Raw genomic sequence first — 22,100 nt, 5'->3', positions numbered from 1 at the left:
CCCGACCCGCTCCCGAGCCGCTCCCGCCCGGAGCGCGCTTCGGGAGCGGGTTCGAAGGGGGGGGGGGCGCTCCCCCGCAACACTGCTTCATTGTCTTTACCTTATCTGAATTCTGCACTGTGGACAGACATCCGAAATACTTCATTGTGACTGCCCTCCGAAAACTACAGAAGGATCTGAGCTTCTTCGCTGCCTCTATTCACCCGAAATCTCAGAGGGATATCTGAAACTCACTGCCTCTGTGGAACAGGCCGAGGTCCCTTTATATAATGGTTAGCCTATGTATATAACCCGACATGATCATTACGAATAGATGTGTCTATTGAAGTGAGCCGACATGAGATCTTCCATACAGTTTGGAGGTCGACTTAGAAGAGGATGGCAAGTGCTTATCGTTGGAGGGCTATCTAGACATATTCATAGACTCATATACATTTTACATATGCTCAAGAAGAGCTCTGCATACATGACATCAATTCATTGACCTTAATGACAAATCCTAAGGCTCTCAATGGGAGACACCTAAAATAAAATCACTTGGTCATGAAACCCATGAAGCAAGGCTTACAAAAATAATTTGATTACATCATTTAGAAAAGTCGCAATTGCATGTCATTATGAAGACTGAACCTAGTTACACTTTTCAACACAGGCTACCTCTTACCCCACAAAGGCATAACGCCATTCTGGTTGTGGTGGATAAATTAACGAAAAGCACCCATTTCATCTCCATAAGAGATACTTATGAAGTTACTGACATAGCTCGGGTATTTATAAATGAAATTATCAGATTTCATGGAGTACTTAAGAAAATCATATCAGATAGACATTCACGATTTACTTCAAAATTCTTGAATTGTATGCAATAAGTCTTAGGAACTCAGCTAAATTTAAGTACAGCTTATCATCTAAAGACTGATGGACAAACAAAAAGGGTGAACCAAGTACTAGAAGATACGCTGAGGATGTATGTCATGGACCAGTGAACACACTGGGAAAAGTACTTGCCCTTAGTGGATTTTGCATACAATAACAGTTACCACAGTTCAATTGGAATGCCCCCATTTGAAGCATTGTACAACAGACCTTTCAGGACACCATTAAGTTGGGACAGGTTAGAAGATCGGTGATAGTGGGGCCATAATTAATTCAAGAGATGGGGGAACAGATAAAACAAATTAAACAACGGTTAAAGGAGGCACAAGATAGACAAAAGAGTTATGTTGATGTTCACAAGACAGATAGGAATTATGAAGTAAGAGATCAGGTTTTCGTCCGCGCTAGACCAAACAAAAGCACTATCCAATTTGGAAAAGGGACAAAGTTGTCACCCCGCTTTATTGGGCCATTCAAAGTTCTAGAAAAAGTTGGACCTGTCGTCTATCATCTACCACTACTACTCTACTTGCATAAAGTTCATAATGTATTTCATATATTTGTATTAAGACATTACATAGCTGACAAATCTCATAACTTTCAATGGAAGGAACTGCAAGTATCAGATTAGGGAACCATTTCGATCGAACCATTACGTATACTGAAATGTAGGATTTGACAACTCAAGAACCGCCTAGTAGACCAAGTTAAGGTCCAGTGGGACGTATAGCCTTGGATCAGCTACCTAGGGAGATACAGAGACCATATGTCGAAGATATCCCAACTTGTGTTGATTTTGACAAACTTAAAACCTTATTTTATATACAACTACTTATTTTAGTTAGATACTTAAGACTATCATTTTGAACTATCACATGTAAAAATGAATTTTATTTCGCTGGTACATGGATACCTATACGAAATATGTTATTCACTTAACTCTGTTGGTACATGGTATATGTTAACTGCTTAACTCTGCTGGTACATGGATACCAATATGAAATATGTTATTTAATTAACATTGTTGGGATACAAATACCAATATGAAGCTTGTTATAAAATCTACATCATGAATTATGTTATGAATTAAGATATCTATAATTTTGTTTCATTTATGCACATCAATATGATTGATGAGATAGACATAAAAGAATGATCACATGTTAATATGAAAGCTAATAACATGAGCTGGATATCGCCAAGTATGTTATACCATAGATAACAACATGTATGAATTATATAGAAACTGTTTATTTTGAATATATTGATGCATTTGTTATAATGTATGGACAAGTGTTTACGTTGTAGATAGCATCGTTACCAAAATGACCACGTGATGACAAAATTTTCAACAACAATTGAGGCTCAATAAGATTTCATGATAAGGTGATAACGTTGGTCCTACTGGGAGGGGTGGAGGTATTACCCACCGTTTATCCTTCAAAGCCTGGAGTCATGGGAGGACTGTGCAAGTCACGCTCCCCTAGATGTGTGATGATGACTGTCGAATGCCTACTGAGAAATCAGATCGATATAGTCGACGCAGATCAATATAACTGACACCATGGCAGACTCCAGTAGAGGAAGGATAGGACGGAAGCGGAAGAGATTAGGAAGGATAGGATGATTCTAGAATAGCTTGGGAACCCGGCTGGTACAAGGCATGACTATTAAAGTTGTAAAACTATAAGTTTTCAAAACATAAATTTTAAAGTGTCCTCACCTTAAACGAAAATCCAATTATGGAACATAATCCTTACATGATTATACTAATCATTAAATAATTACTAATATACTTTATATACCCTAACATCGGGAAGAAGTTTTCTGAAGGAGGGGTGTATGTAATGACCCATCTTGAATTAAAGGGAACATAGGAATATTAGCATGCACACGAGACATGCATATGATAGCTACATATGCATGCATTGCCTGCACTACACTAGTATATATATATATATTAGTTAATATTGAAAAGCGTCCATATTTAGGGTAATGAATTAAATATTGAAGTGAATACCCAACTCACAAGAATATAGTAGGGTACTTGATATATGTACCACCACTATAATATATATATATATAACTAAAGATAAGTGCAATGTAGTGAACTCACCACAAAGGAATTATGTACCCTACTACATACAAAGGAACTATACACAAAGGAATTATGTACAAAAGAATTATAATATATATATTATTCTAACAAAAGAAACTACGTATTCTATAAAATCAAAGGAAAGTAATATATATAATAAAGAGAAGTATATATATATATAAATTTGTGAATATAATAAAGAGAAGTATATATAAAACCATAATACTATGAAAATAATTTGATTTAAACAAAAAGGGAAACATAATATTATGATAAAGGAGATACACTATAAATAAAAGGGCATTGTCAGCAAATCGGGAGGAGAGAAGGCGGTGACCGCCTTTGCAACTTTTGAACTTATCAAATTAAAAGCGGTGGAGAAATTGGGAAGCGGTGGAGTAATCTCTCGAGCATAAAAGGAGGAAAGGTACTGCAGAAACGGGGAGAAGAAAATAATATATAGAGGAAGGCAAAGGAGGAACTTACAAGAGAAAGACATAGAGAAGAATTGAGCAGTTTTTCTTGAAGCTTTTGGGCACGGGGGCCAAATTACTTCGAATTTGAAGTATTTTGGAGTTGGGTACCGAGATTGTACCCAGTTTGGCTGGGAGGTTTTTGGTCTTTTGGTAATGGGAGCGGGAACTGGAGCAAATCAGAAGCATCTTCAACCACAGAAACCTCGGGTAGGTACTTAGCATCAAATTGATAAATTCTGATATTTGTTATATCCTGCTAAAAATCTCAAATTTAAGGCTTTACACAAAGGCATTGTCTTTGCTTTCTTGGTGTCAGTGTCTAACTTTGGGAACACATCTGGTTCCTAGATTAGCGCACTTCTACTCAAGTAGCTTCATGTCCAAAAAGATGACTACAACAGACTTTGGTTAGTAGTTCTTATCTGCAATGTGATGAGATTGTCACCTCTCCCGTTTCTCTTTCTTGTGCCACACTGTACAGTGGGAAGCATTAAGCCCCCAAACATTGCCTTATCATATGATTTAGAAATAGAAGAGATAACCAAGGAAGTAGGAAATATGAATGTAGATTATTTACAATTTGCTTTCACTAATGGAAAATATCATGTAGCACTACCATTTCTTCCAGTCCAGATTATCACAAAAATGAAACATTAGTGTGAACAACCACTGCCAACATCTTATACAATGGTATTTCCAAACAAGCTCTGTGTTGAGGGACTGAACCATGACTATACGTTTCATTTGAAGCCATAGGTTTTTCCTTGGAGGATCCAGATGACCATCTTTTTCCCCTTGATTAATCTAGGCCGTGGGGTCAACTAGTGTTCAGAATATTGTTTGTGGTAGTAAGAAAGCTAGTAGAGACATGAGACAAGGAGAAATCTTCTGCTAAAAAAATCGGGAGGTCAACATGGGCAGAAGGTGGCTCAATGGCACATTTGGGACCCCAGTATTGTTGGAAGCGACAATAGGTCAGCAAAGAAATAGGGCGCTTGTTCAAGCATTGCTTGAGGACAAGCAATTTTTGACAGGGAGGACTACAATATCCCCAATTTTGTCCACATAAGGAGTTTTGCCCAATTTTGATGATATTATTATTTTATTAGGAAAAAAATGACAAAATATTATTTTATTAGGAAAAAGGCGGCAAAATATTATTTTATTAGGAAAAGGTGGCATGATATTATTTTATTAAAAATGACGGCAAAAAGACATTTAGTGGAAAGTGGCCCCCACTAATAAAATAATATGAGAAAGGTGAATCTCGAAGTTAGAGGGAGGCTCAATGGAGAACCATAAAAGGAGGAAAGGAGCTCATTTTGAGGATTATTCTCATAAAACCATAAAAATCAAGTTCTCTGACAGTTTTTTAAAAAGTAATATGATCGAATCCAGCACGTTGTCAAATAGTCCATCAAATGTTTTACGGAGCCAAACTGCTTCATAGCTAATTGTACAAATAGCCAACACAATCGATGTATCCTCAAGTCCCAAGTTGAAGTGTAAGATACTTCATGTCAAATTCTGCTTCCAGCGCCCTCTGAAGTCAATATTTCTTCTTTGACTCACGAGTCCTTTCCCAACGTACGAGGCCTTCTTTAATCATGAGGCTCCTTCACTAATTTACTAGGATTAAGATACAGATACAGATCCGAATCCGGATTCGCTAGTTTTTTTAAAATCTAGGATCCGGATATAGCAAGGATATGTCAAGTACAAAAAATATAATAATATTAATAATAGACACATCTGTTTGGGATAGCTCAAGTGGCGATGGTCGTGGAATGAAGTCTCACCAAACCAGAGATCTTGGGTTCAAACCGTGTGCTACCCTCCCCCCATAGCGGGGTGAATAATGGACATGTAAAACTCGAAAATCTGAGAGTCATACCAAGCTTACCAAAAAAAAATATTAATAATAGACACAAAATATATACTTAACATATTTTGGTCTTGACATATCAAAATGTTAAAATGCATACCTAAATTACTTCTCTATAATTTTTTTTGGTATAGCATTTAAAAAAAATTATATTATGCACTAGTATAGAGTGAGACCTACAAATTGTTTGATAACTTTAAGAAATTTTTACTAATAGAAGTCCTAGAAATTTCAAAGAGATAATGGCTATCATAATTTTATATGAATGCAAACTTAAGATATATTTTAAGATTATCAAGACAAAACTAAATTATCAGAACACACCTATATTTTAAGATTATTATGACAAATCTAAATTTAAAATTATATATATATATATATATATATATATATATATATTGAAATTTTTATAAATTTTAAATTTTAAATTAATTAATCAAAATTGAGAAAAAAATATATTTTGAAATTCCAATATTAATATAAGTCAAAACTAAATGAAAAATAATAAACAATATAATTTACATGGGATCCGTTTCCACCGGTATAATCCAGGATCTTTTGCGGCATGTAGGTGATGAAGGCATTGAGCACAGACTCGACATATGCCCCAGTAGTGTGGAAAACAACGCTTGAGATCCCGAGCTTGGCAGCAGAGCTGTGAACCCATCCTGTACCTCCATGGCTTATAACTTCCTTTTATCCTTTGTTGGTTTGGATGGAGATGCATCCACTTTTTTTTTTCTAATAATTCACGTACATGTATATATTTTTAATTTGCGTAGCCATATTATTATTCTAGCCAAACTGTGATTGATTCAAAGTGAATGGGTAGGTTTTTTAAGCACAAGAATGAAAACATCACCTATTCCGTCAACTATCTTTCTTTATCATTATGTTTACAAAGAGATATTTTATATAAACTATATTAAAAATTAAATTAAAAATGGTATGTGCTTTCGTATTAATAAAATTATTAAAGATTACATTAAAAGTTAAAGATTTCAAATGAGCTTTGTCCATAAAATGTGGAACGCGGGGAAACATTACGCGTTGAGATGACTCCAATTATACGCTCATGGAAAAGTTACACAGGATCCGTTTCCATATTTCAGGATTTGGTTCCAGATTTCAAGATTTGTTTCCACGCAACATAGATACGCCACCTGCTGGTTCTTGGACGTATTTAGGCAGATCCAGAACTGGATCAGATCCGTGGATTCGTGGATCCTGGACCCTAGAGGGTCGGATCCAGTAACATAGCTCCTTCAAAATCTGGGATAAGTCTTCTAACTAAGGCAATCGTCTTAACATGATCCTCTCCCTCTTACTGGGAGAACCTTCTTGCTTCCATGCTGTCATTTGGTGCATGCTACTTCTCTAATGCATACTTCAAACTGCTCTCTTCTTTCTGCATTCACATTCTTCCATAATTCAGGAAAGTCCTTGTGCTTTGCTACGTTCTTCCATTTCTTTCTTCTTGTTGCCAAAGTCTAGGCAGCCCTTGCCATTGACCTGCAATCCTTACTAGGAGGCCATGAAAGAACAAATACAATTAAGCAAAGTGTATATAGACAAGAGACTATTCAAAGATAAAGATAACAACAGCAGTAGTAATCAAAGAGGAGAGTTTATAGAATACTTATCTTTTGACAAAAGTCAACTCCCTCTTAATCTATGGACTTCTTGTATTTAACTTCATCTACCTTGTCCTCAACATTAGCATGATGTCATATCCTTCTTGCAAATGCTAGGGCTTCCTCTTTCATAGTGGAAACTATCATTCCTAGGGTACAAACCCTAGACCTATCTTGTTCAAACCCTCATAACACATTGATTTTGGCTTTATAAGCCTTTTCTCAGCTTGCTAGGGTTTTTGTAAACGCTAGACTCTCAAACTGCAAGTTCCCAAATGCCAAGACCCTATATTCTTTACATAATTAATTAGTCAATAGTTAACCTTGACTTCATCAAGCCAAGCAACCTGGCTTCTTAGAATCATTGTATTTCATCACGGTAGATCTTCAATATTGAAGCCCATGTGGTATTAATACTTTAGAAGATTAGATCCCTTTATTCCAATGTCCTTGGCTTGTTAACACTAGATCTCACACGTCAGACTTCAGATTGTATTGCATCTTTGGATTTCTTTTCCAAATCAATCAAAAAGGTCTCTGTCAAAAAAAGGGTCATCCTTCAAAGAGGTCCAACAACAAGTTTAAGAAACGTCCTCCAAGACTTTGCCCTGCTGTTAATGAATTAGCCTTGCCCAGAAAGAGGAACATGACCTTTTATATAATGCATTTTACAAACCCTCTTTGTAATACATCAGATATCAACAATATTTTTCAATGGAGCATAAGATTGTTAGCTCACACTTCAGTTTCTTATCTTGCTTTGATAAAGTTATTCCTCATACTGATAGACTTTAGATTTTGAAAGTCCATTATTGATCTCTGGCATGTCAGATTTTGTAACTGTTGCCCTTTACTTGTTATCAACTTCAGTACCATCAAATATTTCTGCAAACTGCTTTATCAGGTTGTCTTCTTTGCAATGTATATTTCAACTAGGTCTCATCTCTTAGTATTTGCGGACTTCTGAGGTGAAGATCTTCAGTGGTTTGAGGTATCCTTTTTCTTAGTCTCTATGTATCAGTACGAATCAGTGAAACAAGACTCTTTAATCTCCTTCGTGACTGTAATAATCCTTCAGAGAATCTTGGTTCTAAAGTATATAGTCATATTTTATATCAGAATTGTTCCTTTTTGCAATCAAGGATACAATAGTATTTTGACCTATTGTGTCATGGTTCTTTTTCAATTTTACAACTTCCTTGCTAGAGACACACTTTGTTACTAAGCAATGAACAGAGCTTATACACAACAGGGCAAATCTTTTGATAAATGACTTCTGTTCAAGAGCAGCTCCATGTATTCGGTCTGAGATTTTCTTCATTATGACACCTTTCAGATTAGAAAAATAATTAACCCTTATTAAACAAATGATGATCTATGTAGTGAAGGCTTCTTCAGATTATTGCACCATCACTGAGTAGTCTTGGACTTATACCATAGGAATGGACTTAGATCATGCTCTTATGCCACAGAGACTTGCCATTCATACTTTCACTCTTCTTGGAAGCTCTGATTTTCTCCTAAGAGAGATTGATCTTAGACAATGAATTCAGGGTTTTAATATTTCATAACTTCGACCTTCTTACAACAGAGAAGCTAGGGCACATTTTTGGCTTCCACAAAGACAAACCCTCATACCTGTAGCTTCCACAAAGACAAACTCTCATACCTGTAGCTTCCACAAAGACAGGATTTCGGATCTGTAGTTTTCATAAAGACAGAACTTCATACCACAAAGAGGTAATCTCGACCTTCCACAAAGAGACAGATGTTTCGGACTTCTTTCTTTCCACAAAGAGATAATTCAGACTCCTTGTCTCAATCTTCTCTTTAATTCCTAGTTCTGATACCATGTTGAAATTCGAGTGAAAGCTAGAATTTCTACTCATGATAATTACTTGTGACTGATATATATGTTTCCTTTTAGCATTTACTTTATTCAGTTATGTCATCAAGCAATTATACATTCAAAAGCATAACGAATGTAGAGATCATAGTGCACAAGAGACAAAAGACACCAGAGATTAGGCCAGTGGCCAGGGCAAAACCCACAAGGGGAAAACCCAGTAATCCATTCCTTGTATAATCTTAGTCAACAAGAGAAATCCTAGTCATAGACAAACTGACCAGTGTAGAAGCAAGTCACCCAAGTGCCAAGTCAACCCTCCCTTGAGCAACAATAGTCCACATGAATTTTGTTATAGGTTTATCCATAAGTCTGCCACAGAAATGTAATGCCATAGCTCGTACATCATAGAGAACTAGATAACTCGTATGCCATAGAAATATAGTGCCACACAACTCGGATGCCACAGAATAATGGTGCCACAGATAACTCGGATGCCACTAAATAACTTGTAATTCTACCTCAGGAAATTTGTACTTCTTCCTCAGAAAATTCATACTACTGCCTCAGGAAAATCGTACTTCTGCCTCAGAGAAGATCATGCTTAGTCTGTCTTTTGATGAAGACAAATTGGACCTATTTATAGTTGTTTGTCCATACCAAGGGACACGTCTCTTGAGCAGGTCGACTTGATCCTTGGAAAGCCAACTTGGTCAACTTGGAGACAAAAAAAAAAATTCAAAATTCTTTTTTTAAATGTCCGAATGGGACATGATAAAATAACTGTCTTTTGACTCAAACGAATTCTTTTGACTCTAGCATGAACAATATGTTTAAATACATACATCAAAGACAAATTATACATTATGAAGACCGACCATAGTTACAATTTCAACACCCCCGTTGTTAGTTGGCCCTATTTGAATCACCTCCAAAAAACAATTCAACATTATTTTTCTGCTTTGAGTCAATAGTAGAGATTGACTCCATGCACCATTTTTCTGTATTACAAACTCAATCTGAGCTTCATCTATTTAAATAGGTTGTCCTTGGGTAACAAACAAGGACTCTTTCCTTGGGAAATATTGAGAGAACTCCCACTATGGCCTGGGAACTGGTTCAAAGGCCTAGAGTGGCCCAAAAAGGTTCATCCCACACACTATGCCCTAGCATGTGGCCCCTTTGTGGGGGATAGGGGACAATAGGTACCTTATAACCAAATAATCAATAAGGTTCAAATACTTGATATGTTTTTCGATGATTACAATGAGGCAAAAACGAAAACATATAAGATTGGGACTTAGATTCCCCCAAACCTATCAAAACATGGGACCAAAAAGCCCACCTAGTAGGCACCCACAAAGGGTGAGTCATAAATGACATCAAGTACCATAAGGACCATGAGTCAAGATCAACCAACACATCTCCAACGACTTGTCTATCTCATGATATATATTAGTTTTGTATCTCACTTTCAAATTGAATAACTCCAATTACGTCTTTCTCTCCCTCTGCAGCTCTATGTAAAAGTGTGTGTGGGAACACACATATTTTTATAGAAATTAAGTATTTATAGTAAAATGAAAGGACTTGATAAACTTAAACTTCTATCCAATGCATTGCAACTTGCTTGGTTAGTATCGACATTTTTCTCTCAAAGTACTAATACACCAACAAATATGGAGACAACCAAAAACACAGAAATTGAGGACTTGAAATTTTTGAGTATTACATCAGTTTAGTAAGTAATCCATATTTTTCATAAGAATTGGTGGGTGCTTAATTAAGATATCTCAAGAGATTTTTCGCAATTACATAACAGTGCCTTCAATGATCAAACAATAGACCTGGTGATGATGCATCACAGTCCAAACAACATAGCAAGAAGGATATATAGATAATAGGACTAGATAAATTTGTGAAGAATCATATAGCAAGAGTCAGCTAAGTGTTGAAGGAAAGGAGGATGGAGACCGCAGGCTCTAGCGAATGGTTGCAGGAGCGAAGCCTGCGGCCGATAGGGCCTAAGGCTTAAGGGTCCTGGGAAATCCGGGAGCGCGAGGCAGGAGGAGGCGTTAAGCGGGCAGTTAGGTCAACGCGGAATAGACACCTGTTCGGAGCAGCGGTCTGGGAACGGCGTGAAAGGAAAACCGGGAGAAAGGGTGGTTCCCAAGCCTTCAGAACCTTCTGCCGTTTTGTCCGGGCGAAAATCATACCGGATCTCCGCCTAGACCAAGGCAGCTACCCGCAGGAGAAGCTTAGTGACTGTGCTATAAAATTAAGAAGGTAATTAAGGAGGTTAAACATGGTAATCCCAGGCGAATCTGTTGAGCTGGACCCTGAACCGGAAGACATTTTGTCAATTTGGAGTAAGGAGCTTTCAACCCAGAACCTGGATCTATTCTTCGGAGGGTGTAGCTTGCTCAAAGATGCGAAGGAGAGCACTGATCTGAAGATCCTGAGGTCTAATGTCTCAGAGGGTGACGATTTAAAAGGAAATCAGAAGTTGAATTCACGAAGGAGCCAGGAGGACCAGGCATGCCAAAAGCAAAAACGGCTGACGGAGGAGGGCCAGAAAACTGAAGACCTCTCAGAATCCCAAGTAAGTACTCAAATCGAACCCTCTGGTGCTCAGTTTAGTTATGGAGGTCTCGAAGACGTTGTCTACGGATAGCGAGCCAAAACCTGGTCTTGGCAAAACTCATTTGCAGGGTTAAAAGAGGACCTCGGACAGGCAAGGGGAGGAAGTCCTCAGGCCATATCAAGAACCTCTTTAACGAGGAATGGGGGAAACTTTTCGGAATATCAGGGGGTAGAAGGAAGCAAGGAGCAGAAGGATGAAAGGAAGAAAGTCCCGAGTGAAAATGCAGTAAGGCAGCCGGAGAAGGAAGGGCCAAAGGAAGGGGCCGGTGAAGGAATAAGCTCCGGAAAATTTGGGGGAGACAGACTACATGCGGAAACCCTAGATCTGGAACTGGCTGGGGGAAAGATCCTGTTTCGAGCTTCAGAAGAAGTAGGGAGGGTGGAGGATGCGATTGTCAGAGAAGGGAATCAAGGGGTAAATCAAACTAGGGTAAAACGGAAAAAACAAAAAGTTGTAAAGCAATCCCCAGAAGCAAATTTGATCCTTGGAGTGGACGTTCAGATTGAGGAGGCAATGGAGGTAGCGGAAAGTACAGTGGTGGGTCGAGCAAGAGGGAAGAACTTCTCGGTACATTTCATTCAAAATTGGGCTGAACAACAGTGGCAAAAGAATTTGGGAGAGTCGTTCAAAGTCTCGATTCTAGCGAAGGGTTGGTTCATGATTCAATTCGACAAGAAAGAAATGGTGGGTTGGGTCCTGGAGCGAAATTGGGCTTTTGGTAAACGACCTGTGCTGTTTAGACGTTGGACTCCATTGTTTGACGCTCAGAGAGAGAAGGTAGACACCTTTCCAGTCTGGGTGAGGGCACCGGGGCTGCCACCCTTTCTTTGGGTAGACTCTGTTTTCAGATCGATTGGCAATACATTGGGTACTTTCCTGGAGGCAGACATGTCGTTTGTAGAGACCAGGAACAAAGCCATGGCCAGGATTCTAGTAATGCTCAACCCAGAGGGGGGCCTTCCGGGGAATATGAAGATCCATTATAATGACCTAGTTTATGACCAGCTCCTAGATTACGAGCATCTGCCATATAGGTGTCACATCTGCCATGAGCATGGCCATCTGGCAAAGGATTGCCCCTCGGGATATCGTCGCAGAAGGAGACAGAGGAAAAACGATAAAGGGAAGCCTCTTAAAGTTGATGAGATAGTTCCCAGGGCTAAGGGGAATCATATAAAAATCGGTAAAGAGCAGGAACAGAGCGAGGATCAGAAGGACTCAGAGCAAATTCAGATTCCCTGTCAGGAAACAGTAGAAGTTCCCCTCGCGGATCCAATTGAGGAGGACCTGGATGCCACAAAAGATCCCCAGGAAGGCTCGAAGGGTACACATCTAGTCTCTAAACCTCCTTCTACGCTTTCTCCAATCATAGAAAATGAAAAATGCATTACATCCAACGTGCATAATCTTTCATCAATAGAACTTGAAGAGGTTGATTCCATAAATGCATCTTGTCCAAAATATGATCTGAACTGTGATGGGGAAGCAAATACATTCAGCAAAATTGAATCAAAAATCCCGACCAAAAATTTCGAATGCCACTATAACCTCCGCTCACTAGACAAAAGACCAGAGGCTGTAGATCCGATCGGTGGCATAGGTATGGAGATCCTTCAGACCTCTCGAAAGAAGACAAGGGGGCGGAAGTCTTTCTTATCAAAAGCACAGGCAAAGGCAAAATATGATATGGAGGATGGGAAGCAGATGTCAATATCTAGGGTGCTTAGAGCGGCGAAACCCTGTGAAAAGGTTTCAAAATGATCTGTCTCTCATGGAACTGTAGGGGTTTAGCCAGTAAACCCAAAAAACTGGCTTTAAAGGAGTTGATGCAGCGGTACAATCCCGACTTCATTATGCTGCAGGAAACTCTAGGATCAAGCTCAGAAGTAGTGAAATCATTAGGCACCCTGTTTCCGGGATGGCAGTTCCAAGCTTTGGATTCCCATGGTCATTCAGGAGGTGTGGCTGTGGGGTTTAGAGAAGGGAAAATTAAGTATCTGAACTCGTGGGGTTTTCCAATGGTTTGGGGATGGAGGTCTTAACCCCTGATCTAGACTGCCCCCTGACCATCTTAAACATTTATGGGCCCTGTAAAGAGAGGGTTTCTTTCTGGAACAACCTCCTGGCAAAACCCATGTTGAAGATCCAAAACCTGGTTATAGGAGGAGACCTGAATTTCTCTATGGGGAGAGCGGAAGCATGGGGACCCTCAGCTAGGGAAGATCCTCTATCAGAATTTTTCCAAAATTCCCTCTCCTCGCTTAAGCTGGTTGATGCAAATTTGCAAAAACTAAAGCCTACCTGGAGGAATCGGAGGACGGGGGAAGGCCGGATTGCGAAAAGGTTGGATAGATTTCTCTTGAGTGAGGATCTTGCTTCCAGATCCCCGATGTTTAGACAGTGGATTGGTGAGGGAGGAAATTGGGATCACTTCCCTATCTTGTTTGAACTAGCCACACCCCCAAAAAAGCCTGCAGCCCCTTTTAAATTCAACGCCGCTTGGATGCAGGAGGAATCTTTCAGGGAGCTCTTCAATAAAACATGGCAACATCCAAATAGGGAAGCGATGGAAGACAAGGCTTTCCTTTTTATGGAAAACCTGAAAAGATTGAAGAAGGCCACAATAGAATGGGCGAAAAAAAGGAAGAAGGAACAAAATGAAGCTCTAATCAATATTGATAGGGAGCTTGGGGTCCTTGAAAATCCCGCCTCATCTGGATACGAATCACAGGACACAAAAGATAGGATTATGAATCTAGAAAAGCAGAGAAGCAAAATATTATTGGACAAAGAAGAGGAAAGGAGGCAGAAGAGCAGGGCGGTATGGCTGCTGGCTGGAGATGAAAACACAAAATTCTTTCACAACTATGCGAAAGGCAGGAGGACTATGAATACCATCTGGAAACTAAAAGATGAAGAAGGAAGAGAGGCAAACACGTTTGAATCACTTTCTTCCTTGGGGAGGGACCATTTCCAAAATCTCTTTTCTGAACAAAGAGGGACTTCTCTAGCGGAAGTAATCAGAACAGCTCTAAGTTTTCCCAAATATGTGGAAGAAGAAGAAGCAAAAGATTTACAAGGGGAGGTTACTTTGGAGGAAGTGGAGAAGGTAATAAAATCCATGGCAAAAAACAAAATCCCTGGCCCTGACGGATGGCCAATAGATTTTTTTCAACAGTTTTTTGAGCAGATAGGCTCAGAAATTACGGAGGTGGTGGAAGAATCCAGAAGGAAGGGTCAGATATATGCTCCATTCAACGCCACATTTATTGCTCTCATTCCAAAAAAAGATGACCCTGAATCCTTTGAAGATTTTAGACCCATCTCATTATGCAATTGTGTCTACAAGATCATAGCAAAAACTATAGCAGCTCGTTTAAAACCAATCCTGTCCAGATGTATCTCAAATGAACAGTTTGGGTTTCTAGATGGGCGACAAATTCACGAAGCTATTGGAGTGGCCCAGGAGACAATTCACAGCGTTAAGTTAATGAAAAAAAAAGGAGCTGTGGTAAAGATTGACCTATCAAAAGCTTATGACAGAATCAGCTGGACCTACATCCGGATGCTGTTAACCCACCTGGGTTTTAAAATAGATTTTATAAACTGGGTAATGGGTTGCATCAGCAATGTCAGTTTCGCTGTGCTCATTAATGGGGCTGCCTCTCCTTTTTTTAAAGGGAAAAGGGGTCTAAGGCAAGGCTGCCCTTTGTCCCCTTTGTTGTTCCTCCTTGTGGCTGAAGGATTAAGTCAGCTACTGTTAAAAGCCAAGAGAGAAGGATCAATAAAAGGTCTGGAGGTGGCGGGAAACCTTTTTATTACGCATCTCCTGTTTGTTGATGATATACTCCTTTTTTGCAATGGAAGTCTGTTTGAATTCAAAAAGATAAAGGAGGTCCTTGAGCTGTTTATGAGAGCAACAAGAATGCTAGTAAATTATAGAAAATCTCAGCTTATAACAGAGGGCCTAAATAGGCAGGAGATTAGCCAGCTTGCGGCCATCCTCCCTCTAGAGACTTCAAAGATGGGAGACCCTTCCAAATACCTGGGGTTTTGGTTGAAACCTGACAATTACAAAAAACAAGACTGGTCCTAGCTAGTAGCAAAGATAGAAGCCAGAATTTCTCATTGGAGCTTCAGATGGCTTTCTAGAGCAGGGAGATTAACTCTGATAAAATCAGTCCTTCTGGCAACACCTGTAATTTGGGCTTCCTTGTCATGGGTGCCCAAAGAAATCCTGGGAAAAATAAGAAGAATTTGCAGCAGATTCTCATGGGCAGGAGCAAAGGAGGAGTCTGTTCTTCCTTGGATTGCCTGGGACAAAGTGGCAAGACCCAAAGAATGGGGAGGATGGGGAATAAAAGATTTGAACGTCTTTACAGCCTCCCTGGCAGCAAAATCAGGGTGGAGAATTGTAAAGTTCGAAAACCTATGGACAAAAATTGTAAAAAGGAAATATATTGATCCCTCCCCTTTAGAAGACTGGATAAGGAATCCGGAAAAAAAGGGTGGGAAGGTGTCCACCATATGGAAAGCAACGATTGAGGCCTTCAAAGTTATTGAACAAGGACTGTCTTGGAAGGTTGGAAATGGGGAAAATATTCGAATTGGAAGGGACCCATGGGTGGGCTGCAGTGAGAATTATGCTCTATCCCCGGGTCTGATAAGACACCTTGCTTCTAAAGGCATTGTTTATTTAAACCAGGTAGAGAAGATAGGTTTTTCAACTATCTGGGGTCAAGCATGGAAGTCGGGAGAAGAGCTGAATATCCACCCTCGCTGGTGGGATGAGTGGGAGACCTTCAAGCAAGAACTTTTCAGATCAAACGTAAGAATAAAGGACGGACCAGACCAATTGATTTGGGCTTATGCGGACACTGGAAGTTATTCTCCAAAATTTGGATACAAATTCCTCATGTCCAAAAGAGGCTGGGGAGATCCGGATTGGTGGGCAAAATCGTTATGGAAGTTAAAATGTCCAGCAAAAGCAAAATTGTTTTTCTGGTGCATCCTAAAAAAGAAAGTCCCAACTTGGGACATTCTCCAATCCAGACACAAACAAGGACCAGGGAGGTGTACTTTATGCAAAAATGATTTGGAAACTATGGATCATCTATTCATTGAATGTCCAACAGCAAAAAAAGTATGGTCAGAGGTGTCAAAGTACATAAATTTATCTATCCAATGGGAAGGGCAGTCTTTAACCGAAGCCTGGCAAAAATGGTGGAACCAAATATCTGATAAGAAGTTAAGGAATATGCCTCCCATCATCTGTTGGGGAATTTGGATTGCCAGAAACAGAAACATTTTTCAGGAAAAAGAAACAGAGGCAGTCCAAATTTCGGTACAATGTTTATCCATATATTCAAATATCCCGGATTCTGAGGATGAGAAGGAACCTCGGAAAGTGGAAGAGGAGCAAATTAAGGAAGGGGTTCCCTGGGCATATTTTGATGGAGCCTCCCAGAACAACAAAGCTGGTGCAGGCATCGTTATCCATTTAAACAATACCCACACTCTTAAAGCATCCATCGGTCTGGGAAGTGGAACAAATAACTTTGCCGAACTATCTGCCCTCAAATTTCTCTTATGCTGGTTGATTCATAAAAACACCCTCACAGTTCAAATTTTTGGAGACTCATTAAATGTAATCAATTGGTTAAATGGACGTAGCAGCTGTCAAAATTATGTTTTACATCCTTTACTTGAAGAAATTCAGCACCTGAAAATGTCTTTTAATCTTATGTCCATCCATCATATATACAGGGAACGAAATGATATGGCTGACAAACTTTCTAAAGATGGTATTGAACAAGCTGTGGGCAGTTGGAGAATAAGGGAGGAAACCAACGGAGAAAGCTACGTCTCGGACCAGCCTCCATATGCACAAAATCTCTAACAAGAAACAGTGGAACAACATACTTTTTTTGGTTTTGTTCTTATAAAATACTGCTGAAACAGTATCCTGGTTTTACAGTCGTTTATGGATGCGAGGTATATGTTTTCTTTTTGGACGCTTTTTGATACAGTAAGCTCAAAAAAGGAAACAGGACAGACTCATGATAATCAAAAGAAGCAAATGACAGTTTGTTGGGGGAACTGATCTCTTCTCAGGAAGAGAAGTTTTACTTTTTTTGAGTAAATTTTGTGCAAGCAAAACTGTTATAACAGCAATAGAGCTGTGTATGTACATGCAACTTTTTATAGCAATAAAAAGTTAGTTTTTTTCTTTGGAAAAAAAAAAGAGTCAGCTAAGTGTAAAAATTCATACTAATCCATTTACAGAACATTAAAAATAACATATAACGACCATAAAAGAAGGAAACCAAATCATAAAGGACAAGTAATAAGATGAAATGATAATTGACCATGAATATTGATTGCAAACACTATTCAAGCAGATAAATGTCTCCCAATAATTTGAAAAAGAACAATATCATAAAATGGAATGACATTGCAAGTACTGTTTTTGTTTGTTCATAATTAAATCAAATACCTTCTCCTGCAGCAATCAATGAAAGCGCATGTGCAGGAGATAAAACAACTTCCTCTTTAATGCCTTCAACATACGTACCCTGCAAGAATTGAATCGATATCTATCATCAAGATATGCACTCAATCCTGTGTTTCTTGAAAGAATGCAATATTTTAGAATTTAACCTATATAAGTCCTATTGGAACTAATTGTACATATTATATTAGACAAACAGAAAAATATCTTCTTCACCAAATTTCAGAAGATATGCATATAACTTAATAAATGACAAACATATTGTACTAATTCAAAATTCTGTGATTACTCTATATGAAGACTAAAACCCATCTCTCTCCTCTTTTCTTATCAATATTTATTCCTTATACTCTATAGTAGATCCCCAAAGTAGTGCTCCCATGCGCAAGTGACTATGAGGCCTCCCCAACACACTGGTACCAACTGTAAATTCTTCTTGACTCAATAGGATAGTTTTCAGTTTCAATAAGTTTTGTCACTGTTTAATGTTCATTTACTGCTCATCCATAAATGTTCATAAATCTGAAATTATTAATGAAAACACATTGAATCATTCACTTCAAATACTGAGCAGAAACTAAGAAAGCAAACAAATTAATTGACACATTTTTGGGCAACATCCCTGGAAAAATCCCAAAGGGAAAACCAGTAGAGAGAGTAAATCTTTATTATGAATTCACAGAAAAAGATGAGTTTACAGCAGTCATTTCCAGCATTAAATAATATGTACTTATCTCAAAAACCATGCCCAAACACCACCTTGAAAATGGTGCCAAACTCCTCGAAATCTATGCTTGATTTCCTGTATGGCCTGTACAGTCTGAAACAGAAGCAATAAATTCCTCAGTTTGTGTGCCCAGTTTTCTGTACTAGTTGTACAATTCTGTGCCGCAAAATCTGAGCAAATCATGCTGTGATTTCTTTGCGTGTTTTATGTACTAGATGTACAGTTCTGTGCCTTGAAATCTGTGCAAACAGTGCCTAGATTTCTGTGCAGATTAACAGTTATACATCCTGCAATAAATGCTAGAACTTTTCTTGGTTTGTGTGCCACCAAATGCCCTTGGTAAATGCATCCTCTTGCTGCACCTTCTCTCCTCTTTCTTCAACTCTTCTCCTCTCTCTCTCTCTTTAAAAATGAATTGAAATAATTATGGTGTCTTTCCCTAGAATCTCCTTTTATGTCTCATCATTATGAATTTACCATAAACCTAGATCTAATGGCTCGGATTAAATCATAAACCAATCAGATCTACGGTTGTGACATAATCTCATTATCACAACTTAAATCACTCAAGTCACTTTATGCATTAATAATGCACAAAAGTAACTTTAACTTTAAAATTTATAAAGTTAATGCTCTAAGGATTACTTTGGGACATTCTCCTACATGCTAGTCTAGTGTTGATAATATTGTCGAAATATCACCAAGAAAATATCGTGATATTTCCTTGCCTGAAAATATCGTGATATTTCGGCAAAATATAGCGCTACGACCTTAAAAGTCACCGGGCAGGCTGGGCCGCGGCAAGAAAAGCAATTTTTGTCATTTCATTTTCTCATTTTGGTTTCTGAGTCTTGGAGAAGGAAGGGGAAGAGCTTTGTGGTCGTTGTCAAGGAGGGATTGAGGATCAAACAGCCATTATCACCACCAACAAAGAATTTTTTGTGAATCAAAGATTGAAGAACAATGAGACAAACTTCATTTCTTCCATTAACAGGTATGTTCTTAAAAACCCTTATGTTAATGATTTTTTTCATAGATTTAGGGTTATGTGTGCTTGCCTATTTGCCTACCAACATTTTTTATTTTTTTTTCCATTTGCTATGATTTTCATGCCCATGAGCCAATGCAAGGGTTTTCTCCATATTTGGACAGCAAGGTTCATTTTTTTTTAACTTTCATATGCACCCTCTTATTGTCATTTTTCATTCACATTGCAAATGATGTAGTAAAAAAATATTTTTTAAAATGAGGTGGTTATTACTTTTTTTTTGTGTATGGGTGTTTATTTTTAATGCCAATATTTTGTTTTTCAATGCCATAGTGTAATTCCCTTTCAAAATTAAATTGTTACAGGTTTATCTATTCTACAATTTTGACAATTTTGGAGGCCATGGGACCCATGTGATTTTTGGAAAAGACTTACGAAGGAAAACGGGGCCAAAATGTTTTGTTGACATGGCATGGGGGCCACCCACATGAAGAAATATGCACCACCTTAGAGGGAATTTTGAATGACTAAGGACGGAAAGTCGAATTGCTAGTTGGAGGGGGACCACATGGGAAAAGAGGCCCACAAATGATAAATAGAGGAGGCTCAGCCTCATTTGGGAATCTTTTGACATATTGAACTCAATCTCAGTTGCTCGGGCTGCTTAGCCAGGTTAGTGTGTTGTTTAGCACATGAGTGTCTCCGAATAAAGATCTCAAAGACTCAACCCTTGCTTCGGTGGACTTCGAGTGCCAGCCCTAGAAGGGAGTTCTTCTTCATCTCAATTCGTAGCAACAGCAGGGAGACGAGTTACAGCAGCTGTAAGTCGAATACCAACAGCAGTGGGAGTAATAACAGTACAGGGATTCAGCAATCACAGCGTGAGGCACTTCAGGAAGTTGTGGAGATAAGAGCATCCTTCATCATTTTGAGGAGTATAGAGGGCAGCTACAAACAAGAGGGACATCCTACACACAACTCTCATTTCATCACACGCAAGGACTGCATCATCTCCTCCATGATTGTGCAGTCATTGGAGTGAGACTCTTTGGGGCAGCACCATCCGGGGGAGTTTGGAGCCGGGAGGCTAGGAGATCATTTGGAGCGCCATTTGAGGAGGATTGCTGGAGTTGGGAGAGCAGAGATTGACAAGATAAGTCACAACAATAGAATTCGAAATTGGAGGGCCAAGCTGTGAAGGGTCAATATTTGAAGGTTGGAACCAAGGGAAACCCTTTCTGGGTTTTTCTAGGTTTTGGGCAAAGATCACACTCCTGATTTTATAGAATTTTTTGGGCAGATCTAAGGGGTCAAAGATGGGTCCCAACTCAGCCAACAGCTAGAGGAGCTAAGGGGAATTTGGGCCAAAATTTCGAGGTCAACATTTGGCCCATTCCTTCGTGGGTTATTTTGGGTATTTGGTGGAGAGGCTAGGGTTAATTTCCCATAATTTTCAGAGCACCGGAGGGTGGGTGTCCAGTAGCATCTTTGCAGAAGATAGCATAGTTTCACAAGGGCAGTACAAGGCATCATTGCAACAGTTATTTGTGCCATCTGGGCTTGATATATTACCACCTGGGCTTGATCACGCTTGCCATTGAGGCAAGCCTAGATGCACCACTTCCACATTATTGTACTTTTCTCCCAGATTATAATAAAATGGCTCAGTTGTTGGTTATTCCTGGAATTTTTATGGGTGTGCACTGAATGTTTCAATTTTATGGTGTTGTTTTTATTGTTTGCTTTGCATAACACTATTTTTCCTAGTTTGGAACACTACAGTGGTATCAGAGCATGATCTTGGCCCAACTGTGGGAAACTAGCCAGAAAATCATGGAAGCTTTGGGTATGAGTGCACAGTGACGGGTGAAACCGGAGACAAACCCATGGCTCAAGGGAAATCTAGTATGCAAAAATTCTGGGTAGAATTTGTTGGGACGATGAGAGGTTGGCCCAGTTGAGGAGGGTGACAGACCAAACACATCCTCACCCTTACAATAGAGACGTTAAAGGTGAGCAGGTCGTGGGGGTGCAGCCATCTACATCATGTGGGGAAAGTCGACCTGATCAGGCCAACAGATCTCCTGAAAAGGAACAGGCAGGACAGAGACAGTCAAAGGGTGAGACCAGGGGGCGCTTTTGTTGGTGGAGACCTGGTTTAGATACCAAGAGCCAGAGGAGGAGGTTGAGCATGATGTTGAGAGCACACAGGACGGTGAGGGACACATCGATATACCAAATGTGGTGTAGGAGTCACCTTTATTAGAGACCTCTTTGATAGCCCCAGTTGACACCTTGGAGGAGAGGATAGAGCCTACACACATAGAGCCATCTATTGAGGGGGTGCCACCCATGGAAGAGATGCCAACAATTGTTGAGGTATTTGGAACCGTGACCAAGTTTACAGGTGATAGA

General features: G+C 39.2%; 1 protein-coding gene across 1 annotated transcript in view; it reads right to left on the bottom strand.

The window, feature by feature from the left end:
* Nucleotides 1-22,100, bottom strand: part of LOC149190754 (kinesin-like protein KIN-7E, chloroplastic) — a 325,467-nt gene that overhangs the window by 178,229 nt on the left and 125,138 nt on the right. Inside the window, exon 5 of the mRNA XM_089410586.1 lies at nucleotides 17,956-18,034. Coding sequence (XP_089266712.1) covers nucleotides 17,956-18,034 — 79 coding nt within the window. The remainder of the gene's footprint in view (nucleotides 1-17,955; nucleotides 18,035-22,100) is intronic.

This window comes from Pinus tabuliformis, chromosome 3_1 (assembly GCF_031772625.1).
Source record: "Pinus tabuliformis cultivar Carrire ecotype Pingquan chromosome 3_1, CPIR1, whole genome shotgun sequence".
In the NCBI taxonomy this organism is placed as follows: Eukaryota; Viridiplantae; Streptophyta; class Pinopsida; order Pinales; family Pinaceae; genus Pinus; species Pinus tabuliformis.
The sequence above is the reverse complement of the archived record's forward strand: the minus strand, read 5'-3'. Positions and strand labels throughout refer to the sequence as shown.